This window comes from Emys orbicularis, chromosome 23, assembly GCF_028017835.1.
Source record: "Emys orbicularis isolate rEmyOrb1 chromosome 23, rEmyOrb1.hap1, whole genome shotgun sequence".
Classification (NCBI taxonomy): Eukaryota; Metazoa; Chordata; order Testudines; family Emydidae; genus Emys; species Emys orbicularis.
Window position 1 is genome coordinate 7,466,206 of NC_088705.1, and position 22,912 is coordinate 7,489,117.

Sequence of the window (22,912 nt, forward strand, 5' to 3'; positions counted from 1 at the left end):
GCTCAGGAGTGGGGGCTCCCCACCTCTACTGCTCTGGCAGGGGAGACGTTCATTCCCTGGGGCCCGTGGTAGTGCGTAAGCACCACAAGGGACTGCCCCCTGCCAGACAAGCCTCCCCCCGCCCCCCATGCAGCTGGGTAAGGGAGCTACCCTAAGGCAGTACTTGGACCCTAGTGTGTTATGGGGGACCCTGCCTGACGGGCTCTACGGGCAAGGCAGTCCCTTGGTGGTGCTGGGCTCTGAGAACGGGGGAAGGGGCAGGCCAGCAAGGGCTCCTTGGGAAGTTCTTTTTGAGGGCAGGGAGAAGCAGGGCGTAGGAGGATCCCTCAGCCAGTCCTGAGGGTGCTGAACAAGTCAGGCTCACACTGCCTCATGTTACATGCTGCTGAGGCCCAAGCTACAGTGTTACTGGCAGAGGAGCTGGAAAGGGATTTATAGCCACCTGGCAGCCTGCAGTGCCCCTGCCTCAGGGTCCAGCAAAGTGGTTATTAGCCACAAGTGGTCCCTGAGGTGAGCGTTCAGCCCCTTTTTCTTTGGCCTGTTTGAAAGCACAAGCCCCAAGCCGCTGCCCTGTGAGTCCAGGGTGCTAGGCAGGAAGTGCAGGGGAGGAATCAGTCACTGCCTGTGCTTACCCTTGAGCTGCAACCAGCCAGGACCTGTCTGGGAAGGAGGAAGGGCTTCCCCCCACCTTGCCAGCCTTCTGGATCCCAGGGAGGAGAATCTGGACTCTGAGGCCAGGCCATAGGGGTTGCTCCAAGCTCCATAACCTCCACCCTGAGAGATTTCACTCCCCTCATGCTCCGTAATTTCAGAGCTGTGCCCTCATCCCAGCCAGGCCCTGTGTGTACACAGACAGCCCGTGGGAGGGAGGAGAGGTGAGACGCTTTTCAGATGCCCTGTAGCAGGGAACGACACTGGATGCAGCATTAAATGAGACCAAAAGCCTGAGTTTTACATTCATCCCTGGTCCCTAGAGCCAGGCACCTTGATTTCTATTTCTTTAAACGTGGGGTCATGCTTTGATTTCCTTGATTGTAAAAACCATCTGCCTTGAGAAGATGCAGAGTAACCGTTACAAGCTCTGTGTCTTTGGTTAAAGATGATGATTGAAACTGGCTGTCTCCTTTGCTTCTTGGCTAACAGCTGGGGGTTTCCCTCCTCCAGGATGGCTGGAGTGATAACAGTGAGGCCCCCTATTTACACAACTCCCCCCCCAAAGCCTGGAACAGATGAGTCACCCAGATAGACACAAGCTGTTTAGTTTTTCACCCTACCGAGGGAGAAGTGCCAGAACCTCGCTGGAGTCCACTAGGGCCTCAGCTATTGCTTTTACATGGAAGGAGCCCAGATACCCCACTGAAGGGTGGCAGTGTAAACCCAGAGAGAGATCAGAGGGATGTTTAACCTCACCTGAGGCAGGGATCAACCAGCTGGCAGGAGACAACTGCCTTGCCCCTCCCAGCTGTCCAAGGGGTTAACCCTCTCACTGCTGAAACCTGTTCACAGATGGACAAAGTGCCCACTCCATGCTCCTTCTGGAGGTGTTGCAGCCATTCACATGGCTACCCCTTCTGCTCTGCACTGGGTAAGAGACCTTAAGATCCCACTGTTGTCATGCCGCTGTGACCATGCGAAAGAAGGAGCAGGAGCAGCCTCTACTGCTGATAAAGGCTCTAGCATCTCCACAGGCAAACAAACAAATCCACTCAGGGCTCAGTAACAGGCTCTAGGCCTGAAAGGTAGTACCAGGGGAGGGGAGCCTGGGGAAGGTCAGTGAGTGCTACAGGACAGGTGTCTACAGCACTAAGACACCAGCCCAGCTGGCAACCTCTGCCTTGCCGCTGCAGCTAGGCTATGGCTCAGCAGAGGGAAAGAAGTGGCTAGAACTCCCCTCCTGCTCCAAGAGGCAGGCCCCTTCCTGGCCTGGCCCCTTCACCCAGCTCTACACTCAGGAGTGAGGCTGGCAGGGGTGCTCAGCGCAGTTCATCCTGCCCGCACGTTCTAAGATCTGGCTGTTGGCTCCAGCAAGACAGTCCCATCCCCCATCACACACGCCTTGGTCAGTTTCACACTTTATTGGGGTTTTTAACAACCAGGGATGATTTCATATTCAACACCTGCAGCTCCATGGGCTGAGCTCCACGAGCCTGTCCCTGGGCTTGCAGAGCAGCCGTGAGTGTCTGGAGAGCCTTGCGTGCCCTCCACAGGCCCAGCCCCCTTGGCTTCGCAGTTCAAGCCCCTCACAGAGCACATGGGGGGGCTGAGGCAGATGTAGGGTGACTGTCTTTACACAGGATGTCATGCAGTCCCTCTTCCCCTGTTACGAACGACACAGGTTTGAACGACCATTCTTCCCTGAAATACTTGCATTTAAAATGAGCAGAGCTTTCCAACAGCGGCAGCTTCCAGCCGGCTCGAATGCAACCTTCAAAGCCGCTGGAATCCACCCACGGAAAGTCAGGGGAAATAGGTGACAGCCTGTACTGGTACAAATCACAACTTCACCCCGGCTTCGGACACTTCAGGAGAGCCGCACGTAGGAGGACTCACAGGGGAAACAGACAACAGGTTGCAGTCCTCGCTCCTGCTGGGGGCTCAGGAGCTACATGGTCCCCCTGAGTCATGCTTGGCCTTCTCCAGAGATCAGCTGGGTGGGAACAGGTCAACGGCAGCTCGAAGGGAAACAGGCTGCTTCTGGAGGCGGGTTCTCCACCAAACCTGCCCAAGGTCCGTTGCAAGGGGTGTACCATCTACCGCATTTCGCACATTCAGCCTCGAGCCCCAGGTGCTTTGGGCTGAATCTCCCTCACTTAGAGGCATGCTGCAGGGGGGTGAGCGTGGCCCTGCGGCGATCGTGGTGGAGGTTGGGGGAACAGAACCCAAAATGGAGCAGTGGATGGCGACAGGTGAGGAGAGGACAAGGTGGATGGGCTGGCACTTGTTAACTGATGTTCCCGCCCTTCAGTGTTTTACACGAGACATTCCCCAGCCTGGTCGTGAAATTCTTCTGCTTCCACTGGGCGACAAAGTCCTCCGAGATCCGGAAGTCAGCCTGGGGAGAGGCAGGTGGGGTGACGTGTCAGACTGGCTAGCCAATGCCTGTTCACCCCAATCACACCTGCAGCACATGGCCGTAGGGCTAGGTATCCTTGTTTGAGGCCCTCACCACCTCCCAAATCCCTTGGTGCAGGCACACTGCTCCTGCCAGGCCCCAGGAAGGCGTGCCAGCTAAAGGTCTAACAGGGAATGCTGCCATGTAACTCACATTAAGGGCAAAGGGGGCCCTTAACCCTCACTATAGGCACCAATGGTGAAGCAAAGTGGGGGCAGAGGCAGACCCTGCTGTAACACTGCTTTCACCAGATGATCCCCGAGTGCTTTCCAAGCAATGTGAGTAGCCTCCTAACCTCCCTACAAGATATCCCGCTCCTCATTTTACATTGGGGAAACTGAGGTACACAGCAGGAATGTGACTTGCCCAAAGCCATGCAGCAAGTAAGTGGCAGAGCAGAAAACAGAACCCAGGAGTCCTGACTCCCACTTGCCCTCTCTGACCACTGGACACTGCCCTTAAGTGGCGACAGCCTGCCAGCTGCTAGGTAACAAGACCCCACTGAGATGGACTGGGTCTAAACAGGTCTCTGCCAATAGCTGCCTTCGTGGCCTACCCAGGGAGTACGATCACCCCAGCCCCACTGCCAGTTAACTGACAGCTGGCAGATGCCTGGCTAGCCAGGCTAGCCAGTGTTGTGCCAGCTGTGTTCATCTACTCCCCAGGCAGGGGGGATCGAGCACAGGACTGGAAATTCCAGTTCTAGGCTCTGCTCTGCCCTCTGTGTGACCTCACGTGAGTCACTTTCACGCAGTGTGCCTCAGTCTCCCCACCTGGAAAGAGGGGCGACATCCCCATCTCACGCAGAGGCCAGAGAGCACTTTGAGAGCCTGAAGCCGTGACAGGGCTGGTGTAGGCTGCCTGGGTCCCAGAGCAGGGCTCTGACTGTAGAGATGGGCCCTGTCCCCAGCAGCAGCCAGTCCCATCGTGGGCAAGAAGCTTCCCCCTCTTACCTGCAACTTCTCGAAGACTCTCTTCTTGGGTTTGAGCTCGTCGTCAGGCTGCCCGCTCTCGTAGCCTTCCACGAAGACACGCTCCCCTGGGCAGGAGCCTGCCGGCGGGTCCAGGGGCTCCACCTGACGGGGCTCCCCCACGCTGCGGAGAAACAGAGAGAGAGGGGGAGGGAGTGACCAGCTAGGACCTCAAAGAAGGGGCCTGTCCTAATCCTCCCCCCAGGTAGGAGAGCAAAAAGCCAGGGATCAACAGGCAGCCTGGATGTTGTGAGTGGTGATGGGGGACTAGGCTGTATTCTCCCCTCCTGCCCCATATGGGAAACAAGCTGAAATCCAGCCCATCACCCCTGCTATCCCTGCCCCCTGCACGCCCTCACCTGGAAGCACACAGCAGCATGCCCTGGGACTCCACTCCCCTCATCTTCTGGGGCTTCAGGTTGCACAGCAGCACCACCATCCTGTCCTGCAGCTGCTCCTTCGGCACGAACTGCACCAGGCCGCTGATCACGGTCCGGGGCTCGGGCTCACCCACGTCAATCTTCTCCAGGTACAGGCTGTCGGCATCAGGGTGCTGCCAATGCAAATGCCAATGCAGGTACAGCTGAGAAGCCGGGAAAGGTCATCCCTCGGGAAGGGGGGCTGAGAGCACACATGGGCAGGAAGGTGCCCATGCGGTTTACATATGCACTCCAAGTGAGTGCTCGAGTCACTCCATGAGGAAACAAGCCCCCCAGAGCAGCCTCCACTTTTGGATGATCCAAATCCTCGTCCCCATTGCTCTTCACTGGCTGCCTCCCTCCTCATCTCAGGCTAGGAGGAGGCAACTGACAGTGCCAAGAGGGAGAATTTCCCATGGGGCAATTTCCTTGATAGCTGCTCACCATCAAATGAGATTAACAGGAGAATGTAACAACTGTCTGGCTCATCTAGTCCAGGACCTTAACAGGGACTGGTGCTGACTCCCTTTGGGGCTAAGTCCCCTCTCTATAATACTATCCCACTAATGAAGAGTTTTGGGAAGCAGAGAATTTCTTCCTGACCCCAGCAGGTAATCACCCGAGGCACTGAAGCATCATGATCACTGGCCCCTGTAATTTGCTTTGGTTAGTCCTGTGCTGTGTGACTGCAGTGATGTTTTCATTCGTTAAAGCATCTGATTTTTTTGTTTAAACTAAGTTATTCGCCTCAAAGTCTTGCAGAAGTGAGTTCCACAGGTTAGCCTTGCTGTGTTAATAGTACAGAGCTGTTTAAGGGAAAGCGTGCCGTCTGGTGGCAGCTCTCGCCCCCAACACCATCTCTGCTCAAACACTCCTCCAATTCAGACACAGCGGTGATCATTTCTAGATCCCCACCTGCCTCGCTCAGCTTTCGTTACCCACTAACAAAAGGTAAAGGCCCATTTCCCAGCACCTGGTGAGCTCATTAAGCCTTGATAATTAAACAGTTCTGTGGAGAAAAACTGCCATCTAATGTATTACCAAACCACTGTCCCCCTATTCTGGTACCAAGCAGCCCAGAGATGACATGTTGGGCTCAGGGCGGACAGGACCCAGTTCATAGAATCATAGAACATCAGGGTTGGAAGGGACCTCAGGAGGTCATCTAGTCCCACCCCCTGCTCAAAGCAGGACCAATCCCCAGACAGATTTTTGCCCCAAACCCCTAAATGGCCCCCTCAAGGATTGAACTCACAACCCTGGGTTTAGCAGGCCAATGCTCAAACCACTGAGCTATCCCTCCCCCCCAGTTACTAATCTCACTGCTTCCCAAGCCCAGTCCCTCCTGTATGGGGACTTCCCAGGCACAGGACTCTCAGAAACCTCAGGGAAGAATTGCTCCAAGGTGCTGCTCCTGCAGAGCAAACCTAGAGCTAAGCATGCAGAGAGACCCAACCCTTTCTGACAAGCCTGGAAGGATTTACTTTCCTTGCAAACCACTGTCTGTCCCCCCCTTTCTTTGCCATCCCTACTCTCCCGGCACAGGATCCTTGCTAAAGCATCGGTACCTTTTCCACGCTGATCACTTTGCCAACACGGATGTCCAGCTGGGATGGGACCACGACTTCAGGGTTTGAATTCTTGGTGGAGTTTTTCACTGAAGTCTCTGCATGTGCAAACGAAAGAGCGAGTGAGTGAAACCAGCCTGCCCTGAGAAGAGTCGTGCCCAGCCACGAGTGAAGGTGCAGTTGTGGGAGGGGTGCAAGGACTAGGAGAACCTGAACTCTCTCCAGACAAGGGTCACTGTCTCTGGTTTGCTAGCAGCAACCAATTCATATACAAATCAAGCAAATTGGAGCCACCCTCATCTCTAATACAGCCTGTGCGGACCACAGATCCCAGCATGCACTGTTCCAGCTTGACTGCAGGGCCAATAGAAATGGAGCACTGCATGCTGGGATCTGTAGTTTCTGGGGTAGGCACATGGCCTATAGGCCATTCTTTCATCAGCCCTCATTGCTGGGGGCAATCCAAGTCAGATGTGACAGATGCTGGCCAAAGGGAGGCAGGAAGAAGAGCTGCATCAGACAGCGAGGCAGAGGCTCGTATCACCCAGACTCTGAGCCACCCATGGTCATTGCTGGCGGAATTCAAGTTCCAGAATTTAATCTGTTTGCTCTTAGCTCCACCGGGAGGACTCATCTCCCTGGCCCAGGCCTTCGTAACAAGATTCCCCTCCCTTGGAAGCTCATGGCATGCGCTTACTGGCTTTAGACAGGTCAGGATACGCTGCGCTGGTCAATTTCTTAAGTTCTGGGGTGTTGAACTTCTCTCTGATGGGGTCGAGCAGCTTGTTCAGAGCCACTTCCACCGAGCTCTTCAGGTCCCCTGGGTGCACGACCTGCCACGTGAATAAAGAAAAGGGTTTGTGGAGACTTTCTCTGGGGCACAGGGAGAAGTGGACTGGAAGGGAGGAGCAGTTTCGTATGACTGTGCCCATTTAGACAAATATGCATCTCTTGCATCTGAAGAAGTGAGGTTCTTACCCACGAAAGCTTATGCTCCCAATACTTCTGTTAGTCTTAAAGGTGCCACAGGACCCTCTGTTGCTTTTTACAGATTCAGACTAACACGGCTACCCCTCTGATACTTAGACAAATATGTCATTGAAAGCTGTAAGGTGGGGCAGCCACAGTGACTTATGCTGAGAGAGGCTGGGTCACTAGCTGGATGGGAGACCCGCCCCCCAGAGGAATAGCTGGAAGCTGCAGGATATGGGGTTGGTGACTCAGCCATGCTGGCCCGTGAGTCAGTGCCGCGCCCAATGCTCCTTTGTGGTGCTAGGAGGCGCTGTGGCACTGGAAATGTAAAACTGAAGTCCTCACCATTGTAGTTAGAGATCTCATGGCATTTTCCCCTCCGCTGCCAGCAAAGAGCAGAGACATTATCCCATCACCCTGGTCAAATTCCAGCTTTGATAATGACATTCCATCTTCCTCAAACTTCCCTGAGGCTTAAACCGGAAACAGATTCTTCTCCACTTGTTATCCTAAATTGTTGGGCAGTGTTGCTCTGCGCTGTTGAACAGTCAACGTTTTCCCACCCAGAGATGGCGGCATTTCCCTGTGGGTGATCTGTGTATTTCTAAATTTGTAGGGTTCATAGAGATGAAAGGCACGGCCAGAAATGGAAGATCATTAACAACTAGACCTACAGACCGAGGATACTGCACCAGCCACTGATTGTCCGGCTGCTCCTGGGCGTATCTGACTCACACCATCATGGCACCTGCACTCACTGGGCCAGAATCTGCCCTTACTGATGCCCCATGCAACCCTACAGACTTACATGTGGTGCAAGAGATCAACATTTGCCCCACTACTCAAAGCCTGTGGCAGAGGAAACAGCATGCGCCTCTCTGCATGTTCCAGGGGGGTTTCCATTCCATGCACACAGCAGTGTGGGGATGAGGGAGGTGGATAGCGACCCCCCGCCCCACGTTACCTCAGTCGCAAAGTCCTTTTCCAGCTCTTCGTAAGTCGTGTAGGTTTTGTTTCCTCCCCATTTTGCATCTCTCAATATCACAAACTCTGTGACACAAGCAGGGTTTAGAGGGTCAGATTAACCGAGATGAAGACAAATCGCTGAAGCACTGTCCCCACTGGCAACTCTAATAACCCCCACTCCAAACTACCCCCACTGCCTCCCCCTCCCCCAACAACTGATGAGGGGTATCGCAGCAGGGACCAGAAAAGGGCATGTCATTGCTATGAGCGGACGGTGTCTCCTTTCTGGCTCTGGGAGAGGTGGAGGCAGTGCCAGGTTCTCGGTGCCTTGCATTAGGATGCAGAGAAACACATGCTCGCTTTCTTGCCTCTTGCCTACATTTAAGCAGCCGTCGCCCAGCAAAGGCTCCTGATGAAAGACTCCCCCCCCCCCCCCCCCCCACACAACCTCTCCAGGGCATGGAGACAGTCACCTGACTTCAGTGGGAAGAGGACGTGCTTGATGAACGACAGAATGCCGTTGTTCTCCACGTTCCCCGGCTCACAAAATGCCTTCTTCAGTTTCTTCTTCACGTCCTCCTTCCGATCCAGAAGGTCGATCTTTGATTCCTAGGACATGGGAGGAGAAGAGGAGACCTGTGAGCTGAAACCAGAAGCAGGCAATGCAGCCACTCGGGATCCTGCACTAATTTAGTATCACCCTGGATGCAGAGGAGTTTTACTTTAGCCCAGTTGTAGGGTTCAGCGCTCCGCAGCCAAGCTACCTGCAGCGAAACTGAGGGCGGCTGTCTCTGTTCTGGGGCTCTCAGCATCTTTCCCTACCTCCGCCCTAGGAGAGGCAGGGTGTGCTGGAGTTGATACCACCTCTCTCAAGCCACTAACAACAGTAAGAAGAGAGGAGGGCTCCTTTCTCAGCCAGTGGAGTTCCAGGACTTCGCCTACCAGCCCCAAAGGGTTAGACTCCTCGCCCTGCAGGATTGCTGCATAGACTGATGCGGTTCATCAACCTACCTCTTCCGAAGAGCTCATCTTGGTGCCTGTCAGCCCCGGAACCATTGGGTTCATCAAATGGAGGCGCTTGGCATAGCCCAAGGAGGGCAGGTACTAGGGAAGGAAAAGGAGTTAAAAGTCTTTAAGCCTCCTCATCTGAGGAGCAGCTTTCACCATCACTCCCCAGTGCCTTCTTCCTTCCTAGCATCTGGGCTCAAGACATCCCCCAATGCAGAAAGCTGGGCTCAAAACAGATTGCTGAATCCCAAGCCCCTCTGCTTGGAGGAGGCTCCATTCTTCAGTCAGCCCAGACCCACTCCCAGCACACACCAGTGGGCAAACTGCAGGGGGCAGCGAGCGACAGCCACCACCAGGTGCTGAGAGGGGAAGGAAAAGCCGTGTCACTGTCACCCCTGCATGGGGCAGGGCCCGAGCAGCAAACATTGACCTGGCAGTGCATCCCGGTGAACAGCTACAGCAGCAGCAGGAACCTGAAGAGAGGTCTGGGTGACCTCACAGATACTCTGCGTAAGACAACGCTGCCCATCCAGCTGCAGGCAGAGTTCAAACACAGAGACCTGGCACCAGCCGCCTAGGGGAGCCTCTTGCATTTCTCCCCAGTTCTAACCTTTTCTGCAAAGGTGAAAATCTTCCTCTGATCCACTCCTCCAAACTGAGCATCAACCTTCAAGTACTCCTCGTCCAGGGCCTGTGGGGAGAACACACCCACGAGCGTGACGCTGCAGCACGAGGACTCCCACACCACAGCTGACATCAGACTTTTAGCGTTCACCCCCTAGAAATCCACCCAGCTCTCAGGGCTGGGAATCCCAGCTCCACATGAAAGCGGAATCCCACACCCATCCTGGCTACGTAGGGATATTGTGCAACTGGTACAAACACCAGTGAAAACAACCAACCAAACCTCCACTATATCCATGCACTGCACCGACACCAGGTGAAGTCTTCGAGATTTGGGCTGCACATCAGATACTCAGGCTGATTAGTGTGAAAGAAAATCTGCCCTAATCAGCAGTAGGGGGAGGGGGACTGTGATCAGCCTGGCGCATGCATTGCAGCCTTTCAGGGGACGGGGATGTGTTCCATCGGGGTGGCTGCCACCCTCCCCGAAGGTACCTGCAGTCCTGGGTAGAGCAGACCGCTCAGCAAGGGATGCTCCACTTGCTTCACCACCTCTGCTCCAGCTTTCTTGGCATCGTGCTGGGTGACTAGAGAGGAGAGCCTGTAGACGTCCAATGTGTATTCCCTGGGGGGAAGAGAACAGGCCGATACTGCTGCTGACGCCAGACAAATGGAAGCTTCAAACCTTCCTCTGCTATAGCCACCGCACGCAAAGGGGGACACTGGCAGGAGCGGAGAGAAATCGGGTGTATGGCTATCTTATGCCCCGCCCCCTCCCTTCCTTTCCTGAATGACATGCTCAGAACAGACAGATCCCCCAGCTGGCTCAATATCCCACTTGTCTCCCCCACCCGCGGATTCCTTTGTGGAGCTGGTCAGCACGCGAGACAGCCGAGGCTCACTCCTTCCATGCCACTTGTCCCCTCTCCTTCTTAGTAGCCATCAAATCCCACCCCCTGGCAATGGAGGGAACACTCCTTGTGAGAGGAGCAGGCTCCCGCAAGCTCACTTGCTGAGCTGGTAGTCAGTGCCCCGGATGAATTTCAGCTTGTCGAGAGGCACGCCGATGCTCTCCAGCATGGCCTTGATCACAGTCTCGTAGTATTGCGTGCGCAGCTCCAGCAGCTCCCACGGCGCCTTCATGTTGTCTAGGTACGCGTGGAGGTCAGCGAACAGGATCGTCACCTGGCACAGAACGGGAGGGGGAGTTGGGCATGTCACGCTGGGTGTTACACAGATAAGAGGAGTTACAGTTCCTTTCTGCCACCCAGCATGGAGTTGAAGGTATCCCATGCTCCTGACCTCTCTGGGTCTGAAGCTCCCCTTCTCTCCCTTTGGCCTCCCCAAGGTCTCAGCATCTAGGATAGAGCAGGTACCTCACATCCAGCCTTCAGGAAGTCTGCAATCTTGGACATTGGTACGAAGTAGGCTACGTGAGGCTTGCCTGTCGTGGCTGTCCCCCAGTACACCTTCAGATCTCGCTCTTTCAGGATGGGCATCAGCTTATCCTCCCCAAGAACCTCCTGCAAGGAAACCAGAGGCTGCATGTTATACAGCACAACAGACTCAGTATGCCTACTGACCCAGCAGAGACCATGACAGTCATGGGAGAAGGAATGCAATACACTGGGCTTGTAACTCCAGGAGAGGAAGGATGGTCATCCGGTTAGAACTCTGGATCAGGGGATCTAGGTTTTATACCTGGCTCTCTCTAGCCTTGGGTGAGTTGTTCAGTTTCTCTGTGCCTCAGTTTCCCCTCTCCAGAATAGGGACAATGATCTTTATCGATCTCACTGAGCTGCTGAGTTGACTGTGAGGCCCTTGATGAGCATTATGGAAGAGCCAAGAGACAAAGAAAAACCTCTGTAAGGCAGCTCAGTATTCTCCCTATACTGCGGCTAGGGAAATGGAGGCACAAAGAGGTTAAGGGGCTTCCCAAGGTCACAGAACGGCAGAGGCAGGAACCAAGCCCAGAAGCACGGTTACAACAGAAACTCCACAACCGTCTAGGGAGGGGAGAGGGGTGCACCAGGGGCACCCCAATCCTCAGGACACTTCTTAGATCAGGGGCTTTCCGGGGCAGGGACTGGCTTTGTGTTCTGAGTCTGTACAGCCCCTGGTGCAGTGGGGTCCTGGGCACTACCGCAACACAAGTAATACTAATTAGATAAGTAGAGCGAAGCACGTATCCCTTTGTATTTCTCGTCTCAGTAATTGGGCAGAGAAGGCCCCCACCCCACAGGTACCTGTAGGTTCCGGGTGATCAGGTGGCATTTCTCCCTCGGGGTCAGCTCACCCCCCATCGCGTCAGCCTTTGACCAGTCAAGCCGTTACAAACTGTAATTAAACAGAAGACACATCACAGGAGGAAAGGGAGGGAGGGGAACCCTCCTGATAGTCATAGGGGGAGGACTCCTGGTGTGGTTTCCAGTTCAGCCATGGCACAGATCCCACTGCCCCTGCACACAGGGAGAGGCACACACCTTGCTGGCCTTGTGTAGTGGGAGGGGAAGCTGTGTGGGGCTCACCCCCCTTGCTGGTCTCTTGGCACAGCTCACTGGAGGGAATGGGCAAGGCACCCACCCTGGGGCGGTTCAGACTCTGTTAAATATATAACTACCCTATGACCCTGGCAGGAAGGCATCTCTCCCCCCTCCCCACTCACAGACTGGGGGCAGGCAGGGCTGGGTAGTGGGGCACAGAGACTTTCACTCCCCAGCCACTGGTTTGAAACCATAGATTCCAAGGTCATCTAGTCTGACCCCCAGGTACAGTACAGGCCATAGAACTTCCCCAAAATCATACCTAGAGCAGAGCTTTTAGAAACCCCCCCAATCTTGGTTTAAAAATTTGTCAGCGATGGAGAATCCATCATGACCCTGGGTGAAATGTTCCAATGGTTAATTACTCTTACTGTTAACAATTTACACCTTATTTCCAGTCTGAATTTGTCTAGCTCCAACTTCTAGCCATTGGATCGTGTTAGACTGAAGAGCCCATTATAAAACATTTGTTCCCCATGTAGATAATTACAGACTGTGATCAAGTCTTCCCATAACCTGCTCTTTGTTAAGCTAAGTAGATGGAGCGCCTAATCATTCTCGTGGCTCTTTTCTGAACCTTCTCCAATTTATCAACATCCTTCTTGAATCGCGGACCCCAGACCTGGGCGCAGGATTCCAGCAGCAGTCGCACCAGTGCCAAATACAGATGCAAAATAACCCCTCCACTCCTACTTGAGATTCCCCCGTTTATGCATCCCAGGATTGCATCAGCTCTTTTGGCCACAGCTTCACGCTGGGAGCTCATATCCAGCTGATTATCCACCATGACCCTCAAATCTCTTTCAGAGTCACTGCTTCCTGGGATAGAGTTTCCCATCCTGGAATGTGGCCTACATTCTTTGTTCCTAGATATAGACATTTACATTTAGCGGCATTAAAACGCACATTGTTTGCTTGTGCCCAGTTTACCAAGTGATCCGGATTGCTCTGAATCAGTGACCTGCCCTCTTCATTATTTACTGCTCCCCCAATGTGTGTGTCGTTTCATTGATAAAAATGTTAAATAGCATAAGGCCAAGAACCAATCCCTGAGGGACCCTACTGGAAACACACCCCCTTGATGACGATTCCCTGTTTATAATTACATTTTGAAACCTATCAGTTAGCCAGTTTTTACTCCATTTAATGTGTGCCACGCTAACTTTATATCATTCTTGTTTTTTTAATTCAAAATATTGTACGGTGCCAAGTCAAACACCTTACAGAAGTCTAAGTATCCTGCGTCAACACTATTACCTTTGTCAACCAAACTTGTAATCTCATTAAAAAAAGATATCAAGTTACTTTGACAGGCTCTATTTTCCATAAATCCATTGCTGATTTACATTAATTACATGACTCTCTCAATAAAGAATTAAAGGAGAGTAATGTGTCAGCCACTCCATTACCTTGCCCAGGATCAAGGTCAGGCTGACAAGCCTACAATTACCCAGGTCATCCCATTTACCCTTTTTAAAAACTGGCACAACATTAGATTTCTTCCCGTCTTCTGGAACTTCCCCAATGTCCCAAGACTTATTAAAAATCAACATGAACAGTCCAGGGAGAGCCTCCGGAAGCTCTTGGATGCAAGATATCTGGACATGCAGATTTAAAAGTGTCTATCCTCCACAGAAACTAATAGAATGCAAAGAGTGTTAGCATCACCAGATGATGAGAGTATAAGCATCTGTTTCCCCCACAACTACAGAACAGGAATATTTATTGAACATTTTTGCCTTTTCTGAATTATTATTGAGAATTCTACCATTTCCATCCAGTAATGGACCAATACCATTGTCAGGATTCTATTTGTTCCTAATATCTTTTAAAAACTTCTCCTTATTGTCCTTAACTTGGCTAGTCATAGATTTCTCCTTGTATCCCTTTACTTTCCTAATCAATTTTGTACAGTTCCCAACTTCTGAATTATATTCATTACTATCAACTTCCCCTTTCTTCTATTTTTTTTTTTTACACCTGCCTTTACTTCCCCTCTAAACCAGGTTTTTGCTTTTAACCCACTATGGCCTTCTTTCTAGATTATGGATTTTTGGACATCTAGTAAGGTGTTCTTATATGATTCCCAATTATCATTCACTTTTTTCTGATTAAATTCTTCCTTACAGCCGATTCGGCTCATAATTGTTTTCAGCTTTGTGATATTGGTCCTATTAAAGTACCAACTATATACATTACTGGTCTGGACTTTATTCTATTTGCACATTATACAAGTGATCAAGTCAAGATTGCTTGTACTTAAGCCACCATTACTTTTTAGTTCTGTGATCAGAACTAAATCTGTTCACAGCTTTATCTGGTGTGGTCAGATGTTTGGCTACGTGTGTGTTCTCTCTGTGTGCTGCCCCAGCCGGCACAGCAGACCTCCAGCGAACCACCCAATGACCACCAGATCTGCTAATGTTTACGAAGGTGCCAGGCCAGGTTTATTGTTGACGAAGCCCTGGCAGACGCTACGAGGATACTAAGACATGTATGCCCGTGACAATAGACACAGCTCAGTCAATGGCAGGACTTTCCATTCCCCCCTCAGCTGGCCAAAGATACTCCTTCTGAGATACATCTTTATACCCTGATATAAACAGGTTACGTACTGTCATCCTGATCTTATCTTTTAGGAGGGGTCGGTGTGTTCCTGTTATCCTTGGGGAATGTTTTTGTACCATCCTTGATATCGGGATGTTCTGGTACTGCTTGATATCGGAATGTGTTTGTGTGAGTACTCTGTGACTATCACTTTTTAGGAATGTGTATTTCTGCAATATCAGCCCTGTTCTTGCCAGATTCTGTGAGCTGGTCTTGCCTTATACCAGGCCTCTGATACAAGGGCGTATGTTTCTACTACATCTGGTAAAGCAAGATCTAATAAAGAATTCCTCTGTGTTGGCTTCAACACTTTTTCAGTTATTAAATTGTCATATATATGTGTTTAGAAATTCCAATGATGCTTTAATACTGGTAGCATGAGACCTCCCCATATGTCACTCAAACTGAAATCCCCCATGATCACACAGCTTTCCCCCCCCACTACACATTATAGATATGGGCTGTCCTCCTGTTCCCTTGGGCTATTTGGTGGTCTGTAGCAAACATCAACTAATATCCCACCTCGTGCTTTATCTGTTAGAACACTGATCCATGAGCATTTAAAATCATTTTCTTCTGAGTTACCAGGGTCCCGGAAACAGCTGGTGCCATTTTTGACAGGGAGTGCCCCTCCCTTTCCAGCCTTCCTAAATAGGTTACTACCATGGAGACCAAACATGCCAGTAACCTGAATCATCCTCCAGATGTTCAGTAACACCACCTACATTGAATTTACGCTTCTATGAGAGTAATTCCAATGCCTTGTGTTTGTCACCCAGGCTTAGGGTGACCAGATGTCCCAATTTTGGGGGCTTTTTCTTATATAGGCTCCTATTACCCCCCACCCCGTCCCGATTTTTCACACTTGCTGTCTGGTCACCCTATCCAGGCTCCTAACATTGGGGGGGGGAGAGGGGGGCATTATTTCTTTCCTTCCTGTCCTGTGGCTGCTTGATCAATGTTGCTCTCCCCATATCAACGCTGTGCGGAGTGCTCCTATCTTCCCTCCTAATCCCACCCCCCTCCTGCTATTACCTCAACGCCCCCCTGACAGCTCCCGCCAGCCTGTCCCCCCTACTCAGCCCCCTCCCCCCACAGAAGGGGCCACAGCCCCCCAAACCTCCCACCCCCCGCCGGCGGGGCAGGGCCCGGGGCTGCAGCCAGGGCCTGGCGGGAGAGGAGCAGCAGGGCCGGCCCCACGGGGGGGCTGGCCAGGCCGCTACGCGCGGGAAGGGGTAGGCCGGGGAGAGACCCCCCCCCCCCACGGGCAGGGGCTCTAGGGGGTTGGGGGGGGCTTGGGCAGCCCCGGTGTAACCCCCCCGCCCTTACCGTGACCCGACCCGCTGCTCGCCGGCGAGGCGCCCCCGCTGCCCTTCTCCAGTCGCCGGCGCCGGGTTGCATCAGCTTCGCGCTGCGACTCAACCGCCCCGGCCGGACCCCGCTTCCGCTGCGGGGACAGGGCGGGGAGTCAAGCCCAGAGCGCGTCGATGGGGGGCGTGGCCTCGCGGCGAGCGGGGGCGGAGCCTGTGATGCCCTTCCCACCCACCCCCCCCCCGGACCAGGAGCTCGCGTTAGTTAGTCGCGACTCGAGCCCCGGGGTCGCGTCTGGAATGGTGGCGGGTGAGTGAGTCTCCCCCAAGCGGGGGCAGAGCGAGCGAGTTCTGATGGGGGGGCCCTGCCCCCCACGTGGGCTGTGACCCCAACTGCCCCCCCCGGTGGGCTGAGACGGGGGGGCCCTGACTCCAACTGCCCCTCCCTCCGGGAGGGCTGTTACTGGGCAGGGTCCTGACCCCAATTCCCCCCCCCAGGTGGGCTGTGACTGGGCAGGGTCCTGACCCCAATTCCCCCCCCCCAGGTGGGCTGTGACTGGGCAGGGTCCTGACCCCAATTCCTCCCCCCCCCAGGTGGGCTGTGACTGGGCAGGGTCCTGACCCCAATTCCTCCCCCCCCCAGGTGGGCTGTGACTGGGCAGGGTCCTGACCCCAATTCCTCCCCCCCCCAGGTGGGCTGTGACTGGGCAGGGTCCTGACCCCAATTTCCCCCCCCCCCAGGTGGGCTGTGACTGGGCAGGGTCCTGACCCCAATTTCCCCCCCTCCCCCCAGGTGGGCTGTGACTGGGCAGGGCCCTGACCCCAACTGCCTACCTCCCCCTGCCCCTCCCTCCCCCCCGGTGGGCTGTGACTGGTTCCAGGAGGCGGAGGACCCTACGGCTTAACCCCGAAAGAGAGTGGACCCCCTAAGAAGGGCTGTTGCACTGAAGGGGTTCCTCCCAAGGACCGTGGGGAGCTGAGAGAGCACAGGCCTGTGAGTCCGGGACCACTTGGGAACAGCGTGGAGATGGCGTATAGCCATCTCCTTAAGAAGCAACAAAGAGTCCTGTGGCACCTTATAGACTAACAGATGTATTGGAACATAAGCTTTCGTGGGTGAATACCCACTTCATCAGACGCATGTAATGGAAATTTCCAGAGGCAGGTATAAATAGGCAGGCAAGAATCAGTCTGGAGATAACGAGGTTAGTTCAATCAGGGAGGGTGAGGCCCTCTTCTAGCGGTTGAGGTGTGAACACCAAAGTTCACACCTCAACCGCTAGAAGAGAGCCTCACCCTCCCTGATTGAACTAACCTCGTTATCTCCAGACTGACTCTTGCCTGCATATTTATTTATATATTTATACCTGCTTCTGGAAATTTCCATTACATGTGTTTGACGAACTGGGTATTCACCCACGAAAGCTTATGCTCCAATACTTAGATTTTGTACTTAGATTTTGTACTTAGATTTCCAGAAAGCCTTTGACAAGGTCCCTCACCAAAGGCTCTTACGTAAATTAAGCTGTCATGGGATAAAAGGGAAGGTCCTTTCATGGATTGAGAACTGGTTAAAGGACAGGGAACAAAGGGTAGGAATTAATGGTAAATTCTCAGAATGGAGAGGGGTAACTAGTGGTGTTCCCCAAGGGTCAGTCCTAGGACCTATCCTATTCAATTTATTCATAAATGATCTGGAGAAAGGGGTAAACACTGAGGTGGCAAAGTTTGCAGATGATACTAAACTACTCAAGATAGTTAAGACCAAAGCAGATTGTGAAGAACTTCAAAAAGATCTCACAAAACTAAGTGATTGGGCAACAAAATGGCAAATGAAATTTAATGTGGATAAATGTAAAGTAATGCACATTGGAAAAAATAACCCCAACTATACATACAACATGATGGGGGCTAATTTAGCTACAACGAGTCAGGAAAAAGATCTTGGCGTCATCGTGGATAGTTCTCTAAAGATGTCCACGCAGTGTGCAGAGGCGGTCAAAAAAGCAAACAGGATGTTAGGAATCATTAAAAAGGGGATAGAGAATAAGACTGAGAATATATTATTGCCCTTATATAAATCCATGGTTCGCCCACATCTCGAATACTGTGTACAGATGTGGTCTCCTCACCTCAAAAAAGATATTCTAGCACTAGAAAAGGTTCAGAAAAGAGCAACTAAAATGATTAAGGGTTTAGAGAGGGTCCCATATGAGGAAAGATTAAAGAGGCTAGGACTCTTCAGTTTGGAAAAGAGAAGACTAAGGGGGGACATGATAGAGGTATATAAAATCATGAGTGATGTTGAGAAAGTGGATAAGGAAAAGTTATTTACTTATTCCCATAATACAAGAACTAGGGGTCACCAAATGAAATTAATAGGCAGCAGGTTTAAAACAAATAAAAGGAAGTTCTTCTTCACGCAGCGCACAGTCAACTTGTGGAACTCCTTACCTGAGGAGGTTGTGAAGGCTAGGACTATAACAATGTTTAAAAGGGGACTGGATAAATTCATGGTGGCTAAGTCCATAAATGGCTATTAGCCAGGATGGGTAAGAATGGTGTCCCTAGCCTCTGTTCGTCAGAGGATGGAGATGGATGGCAGGAGAGAGATCACTTGATCATTGCCTGTTAGGTTCACTCCCTCTGGGGCACCTGGCATTGGCCACTGTCGGTAGACAGATACTGGGCTAGATGGACCTTTGGTCTGACCCAGTACGGCCTTTCTTATGTTCTTATGTAATACATCTGTTAGTCTATAAGGTGCCGCAGGACTCTTAGTCTGGATCTGTAAAAAGCAACAAACATTGCTACCCCTCTGATACTTGACTCCTTAAGGACATTGTAGAGCTGTGCAGAGAGAGGGGCCAGGCAGCTGGAAGCGAGTTCCTCTGGGCTGGCTTGGGGCACAGGGGGAGGGCCAGAGCCCTGGCTCTGGGCTCCCCTCCCCCCAAGATGGACTTGGCTGAATGTCACTGATTTCTGTGCTAACAAGTTCTGTTCTACACTGTGTTCCTGTCGACTAATAAACCTTCTGTTTTACCTGCTGACTGAGAGTCACAGAGTTGGGGTGCTGGGCCCTCTGGCTTCCTGCAGGAGTGGGCTGTGACCGGGGGGCCCCGACCCCAGCTGGCCCTCCCAGGTGGGATGTGATGAGGGTTCCCGACCACAACTGCCCCCTCCAGATGGGCTGTAATGGGGGAGAAGGGGGTCCTGACCCCTTGTCCCCTACTGAGGTGAACTTTGGGCGGGAGGGTGCAGCCAAGAATAATACGTATTAAGTATATTTAAGTTATAGACTGAAATATAAATATTAATTAATGTTGGGTCACGGGGCCTACAAGTTGAGGCCTGTCACATTTTCTTAGCCATATTAGTCCTCAGGCCTTAGGAGGATTGGCGTAAGTAGGTGACCCAGGAATAACCCTGTACCAGTGAAATTACAAGGTTACTGTAAAGAATGTGCCAGTGAGTGATGTTAGGGAAAATATACCACAGTGTACTTGTCTAGACCGCGAGGCACCCAATTGTAACATGAGAAATTCTGCAGGTTACCATGGGAACTAGTTTACAGAGATGCATAATGAGAGTAAGGGGAACTAAGGGATAGCCAATGAGAAATGAGGTGCCCCTAAATTAATGGGATGTGGAAGTATGGATGAGGAAAAAGGGGTTGGAACCCTTATGCATATGTATGAGCCTTTGTGTGTGTAAGCATAAAAGGTGAGCCAAAGAAGTGGCGAGACGTTAGGATGGCAACCACTGGTGGTGGTGGTAGTAGTTGCTAGTCATAGGGCTAAACACTTCACACTTTTTCTCTGTCTGTATTTTAGTGTTTGTGGGATTGTTCATTTGCTTAGTGGACTTGTTAATGAAGGGACTTGTAATAAATTGCAGTTGTTTCTTATGTGCTTCTAGCATCTTTTATTCTAATGATACTGATGATAATATTCCTGATGCTGTAGCCCCCAGGAGACCAAACCTTCATTGACCACTGTGGTCTAAGTGATTGATTAATATAAATTGATTAACCAGCAGTCCATTAATAAGGCTACAAGGTGCCCTGCCCACTCCCCAGTCAGAGCCCACCTCTAAAGGGCTCTGACTGGGGCGGTACTGCCTCCTGGTACTCCCTCTCCCTTCCTGGTTGCCCCCAAATGCCCATTCCTTTAGGGTCTGGCTTGAAGGAAGACTCCTCTCCCTCTACCTTGTAAGTGGGGAATTGCCCGTCACAGCAGAGATTGCCTATGAGGATGGGAAGCACTGCCCACCTAAGTAGGTAAGTGATCAACCCACTGGTGCCCTCCTCCAGTGGGGTGTTATCCATCATGTGTAGTTCGGCCTCTGGCACTAACTGCCACATACACTTAGAGAGGAAGGGGGGTAGAGAGCTGAACATTCTTCTGAATTCCCTGCCTAATGAGAGAGCCCCCCAAATGGAGTAGCAGAGGAATTTCCCCATCCCCTGATATTAGTGTAGGAGATACAGATTTCCCTTTAAAGGGGTGAAGAGGGAGCTGGGGTGGGAGATGTACAAGCCAACAATTGCCTAGTTATCCCAGCACTGGAAGTGAGTGGAAACTGGTTGTGTGTGTGCGTGAGTGGGGGGGGGGGGGTCCTTTTTTTTCTTTCTTTCTTTTTTTTTTTTTTTTTTTTGGTGAATTTCTACGTAAGAAATGGATTGGCTAATGTAAGAGAGACGTGTTCCCTTGGGTGGACTCTAGAAACAGAAAATAAACATGAATGTGATATGTATACCTTGAGGCTGCCTTTAGAAATGAGAATAAAGATGGCAGAAGGAGAGGTGGAAAACCAGGTATTTAATTGGAAGAAGTCACAGGAAAGGCTCAACAAAAATGAGCGATGACGAAGTAGGTGCTGTTCAGGTGAAAGGAAAACTAAAAAGGGAGAAGATGTAGTCTATAAAATGTGCTAGGGTAAAAAATAAGTAGAAATTAGGCTAAATATGGAGGAGTATGAAAAATAGAGCTTGTTAGTGTGAGTAAAAGTTAGAGATAAGTTGGAGATAGTAAGATGGGAAAATGGAAAGTAGCAAGGACATGACCTAGGGTTATGTTGCGGTTATAACTGGTTTTAGCAGCCATTTTTAATGGGTGTTTTTGAGAATTTGGAATGTTTTGTTAAAATGCTATCTATACTGATAGCATGGAAAGGAAATTGGTGCAGGTATTTATTTAAATAATCTGTAATGTAAAGAGCCAATAAAGAGGCGGCAGAATGTGAATATGGTAATAGGTTTAATGTTGATTAGTATTTTAATAAGTTACAAAAGGAGTAGTCTTGCTAACTTGGGGGAACTCCAATGAACACCAAAAGCATACAATTAGGTTACCTGATTATAAAGCTATACTTCATTTTGTTGTCAGTAGACTGATCAGCTCATACACCATTCCATCTTTGAATGTGAGTATAATTGTAGTACCTGCCTATATATCTTTTCTTATGGTTTTCTTATTTTCTTATGCGTTTGATTATTTGTTTTATTATACTAGGTTTATAGATTTTTATATTAGAGTATTTTGGGCTGTAACGCAAGGGACCTACAGGCCACATCCTGTATGCTGAGCTAAGGCAAAGTTACTGTACATATGTTTGAGACCTTTCACCTAGATAGGTGGTGATGAGCTAAACCGTACGGTCCATATATGGTTGCGACCTTTAACATAGATAAAGGATGCATTGAAGCAGGTTGGTATAGGGGAGCTACCTACGTTCATACGCTCTTTAAACTTAACAGGTACACCACAAAGAACTTGGAAATAACCGGGTAGGACAGAAATAACAAATGTGAGAATGAGCTAATGTCACTAATATATATCTGGGGTCGGCAACCTTTCAGAAGTGGGGTGCCGAGTCTTCATTTATTCACTCTAATTTAAGGTTTCGCGTGCCAGTAATACATTTTAACGTTTTTAGAAGGTCTCTTTCTATAAGTCTATAATATCTAACTAAACTATTGTTGTATGTAAAGTAAATAAGGTTTTTAAAATGTTTAAGAAGCTTCATTTAAAATTAAATTAAAATGCAGAGCCCCCCGGACCAGTGGCCAGGACCCGGGCAGTGTGAGTGCCACTGAAAACCAGCTTGCGTGCTGCCTTTGGCACGCGTGCCATAGGTTGCCTACCCCTATTATATATGTATGTCATCAGTACGTACAAACGTACCAGCCTATGGAGCAAGTGTACCCTGGCATTTTGTGGGTGAGGAAACTAAGTTTGAACATAGAAGGAAGGCTCAAGTGTTCAAGCTCGGTAAGAGGGGTGACCCACTATGCCAAGGAGGCTTCTTCGTTCTTCATTAGTTTATTATCCTTTTGTTTATTAGTCTGTTAGTTCTTAATTGTAAGTTTTAAGTCAGTGAGTTAAGAAAACTCTGTTAGCTTCTTTAGTCTTCTATAGCTCTTAGCTCTTTAGCTTCTCCTAAGCTCTGCACCTCCCACTCAAGAATTGAGGAACCTGGACCTGAACTCTCTTGGCATACCAGAGGCAAGGCTGATCCTTTGTCTCATACCATATTATCAAGGAAGGGTGTGAGTATAATAATCAAAAGCTTTATAGTGTATAATATCTCATGTATCTCTAGAACAATATCATTGCCTTTGTAACTCTGATTATTTTACCATTTGATTACTGTTTGATTACTATTCCATTTATCGCAATAAAAGTCTTTAAAGCTACATTTGTCTCAGTGTGAGCGTCCTTGTTGTACATCCCAAGTGTCCTTGCAAACTCTGTGTAGCCTGACTCTGGGACAAGAACCTTATTATCTTCTGATCAGATTAATTGGTGAGC

At 50.7% G+C, this 22,912-nt stretch overlaps 1 protein-coding gene across 1 annotated transcript; it reads right to left on the reverse strand.

The window, feature by feature from the left end:
• Nucleotides 1-2,063: 2,063 nt before the first annotated feature.
• YARS1 (tyrosyl-tRNA synthetase 1) lies at nt 2,064-16,197 on the reverse strand. Its single transcript, XM_065421640.1, has 14 exons — nt 16,120-16,197; nt 11,887-11,977; nt 11,017-11,163; nt 10,650-10,825; nt 10,136-10,265; nt 9,627-9,707; nt 9,020-9,112; nt 8,482-8,617; nt 8,007-8,092; nt 6,768-6,903; nt 6,071-6,168; nt 4,443-4,636; nt 4,066-4,207; nt 2,064-3,052 (listed from the first exon to the last, which is right to left on the reverse strand). Exons 2-14 carry the CDS (start codon nt 11,941-11,943, stop codon nt 2,942-2,944), a joined length of 1,587 nt encoding a protein of 528 aa, XP_065277712.1. The 5' UTR covers nt 11,944-11,977; nt 16,120-16,197; the 3' UTR covers nt 2,064-2,941.
• Nucleotides 16,198-22,912: the final 6,715 nt, after the last annotated feature.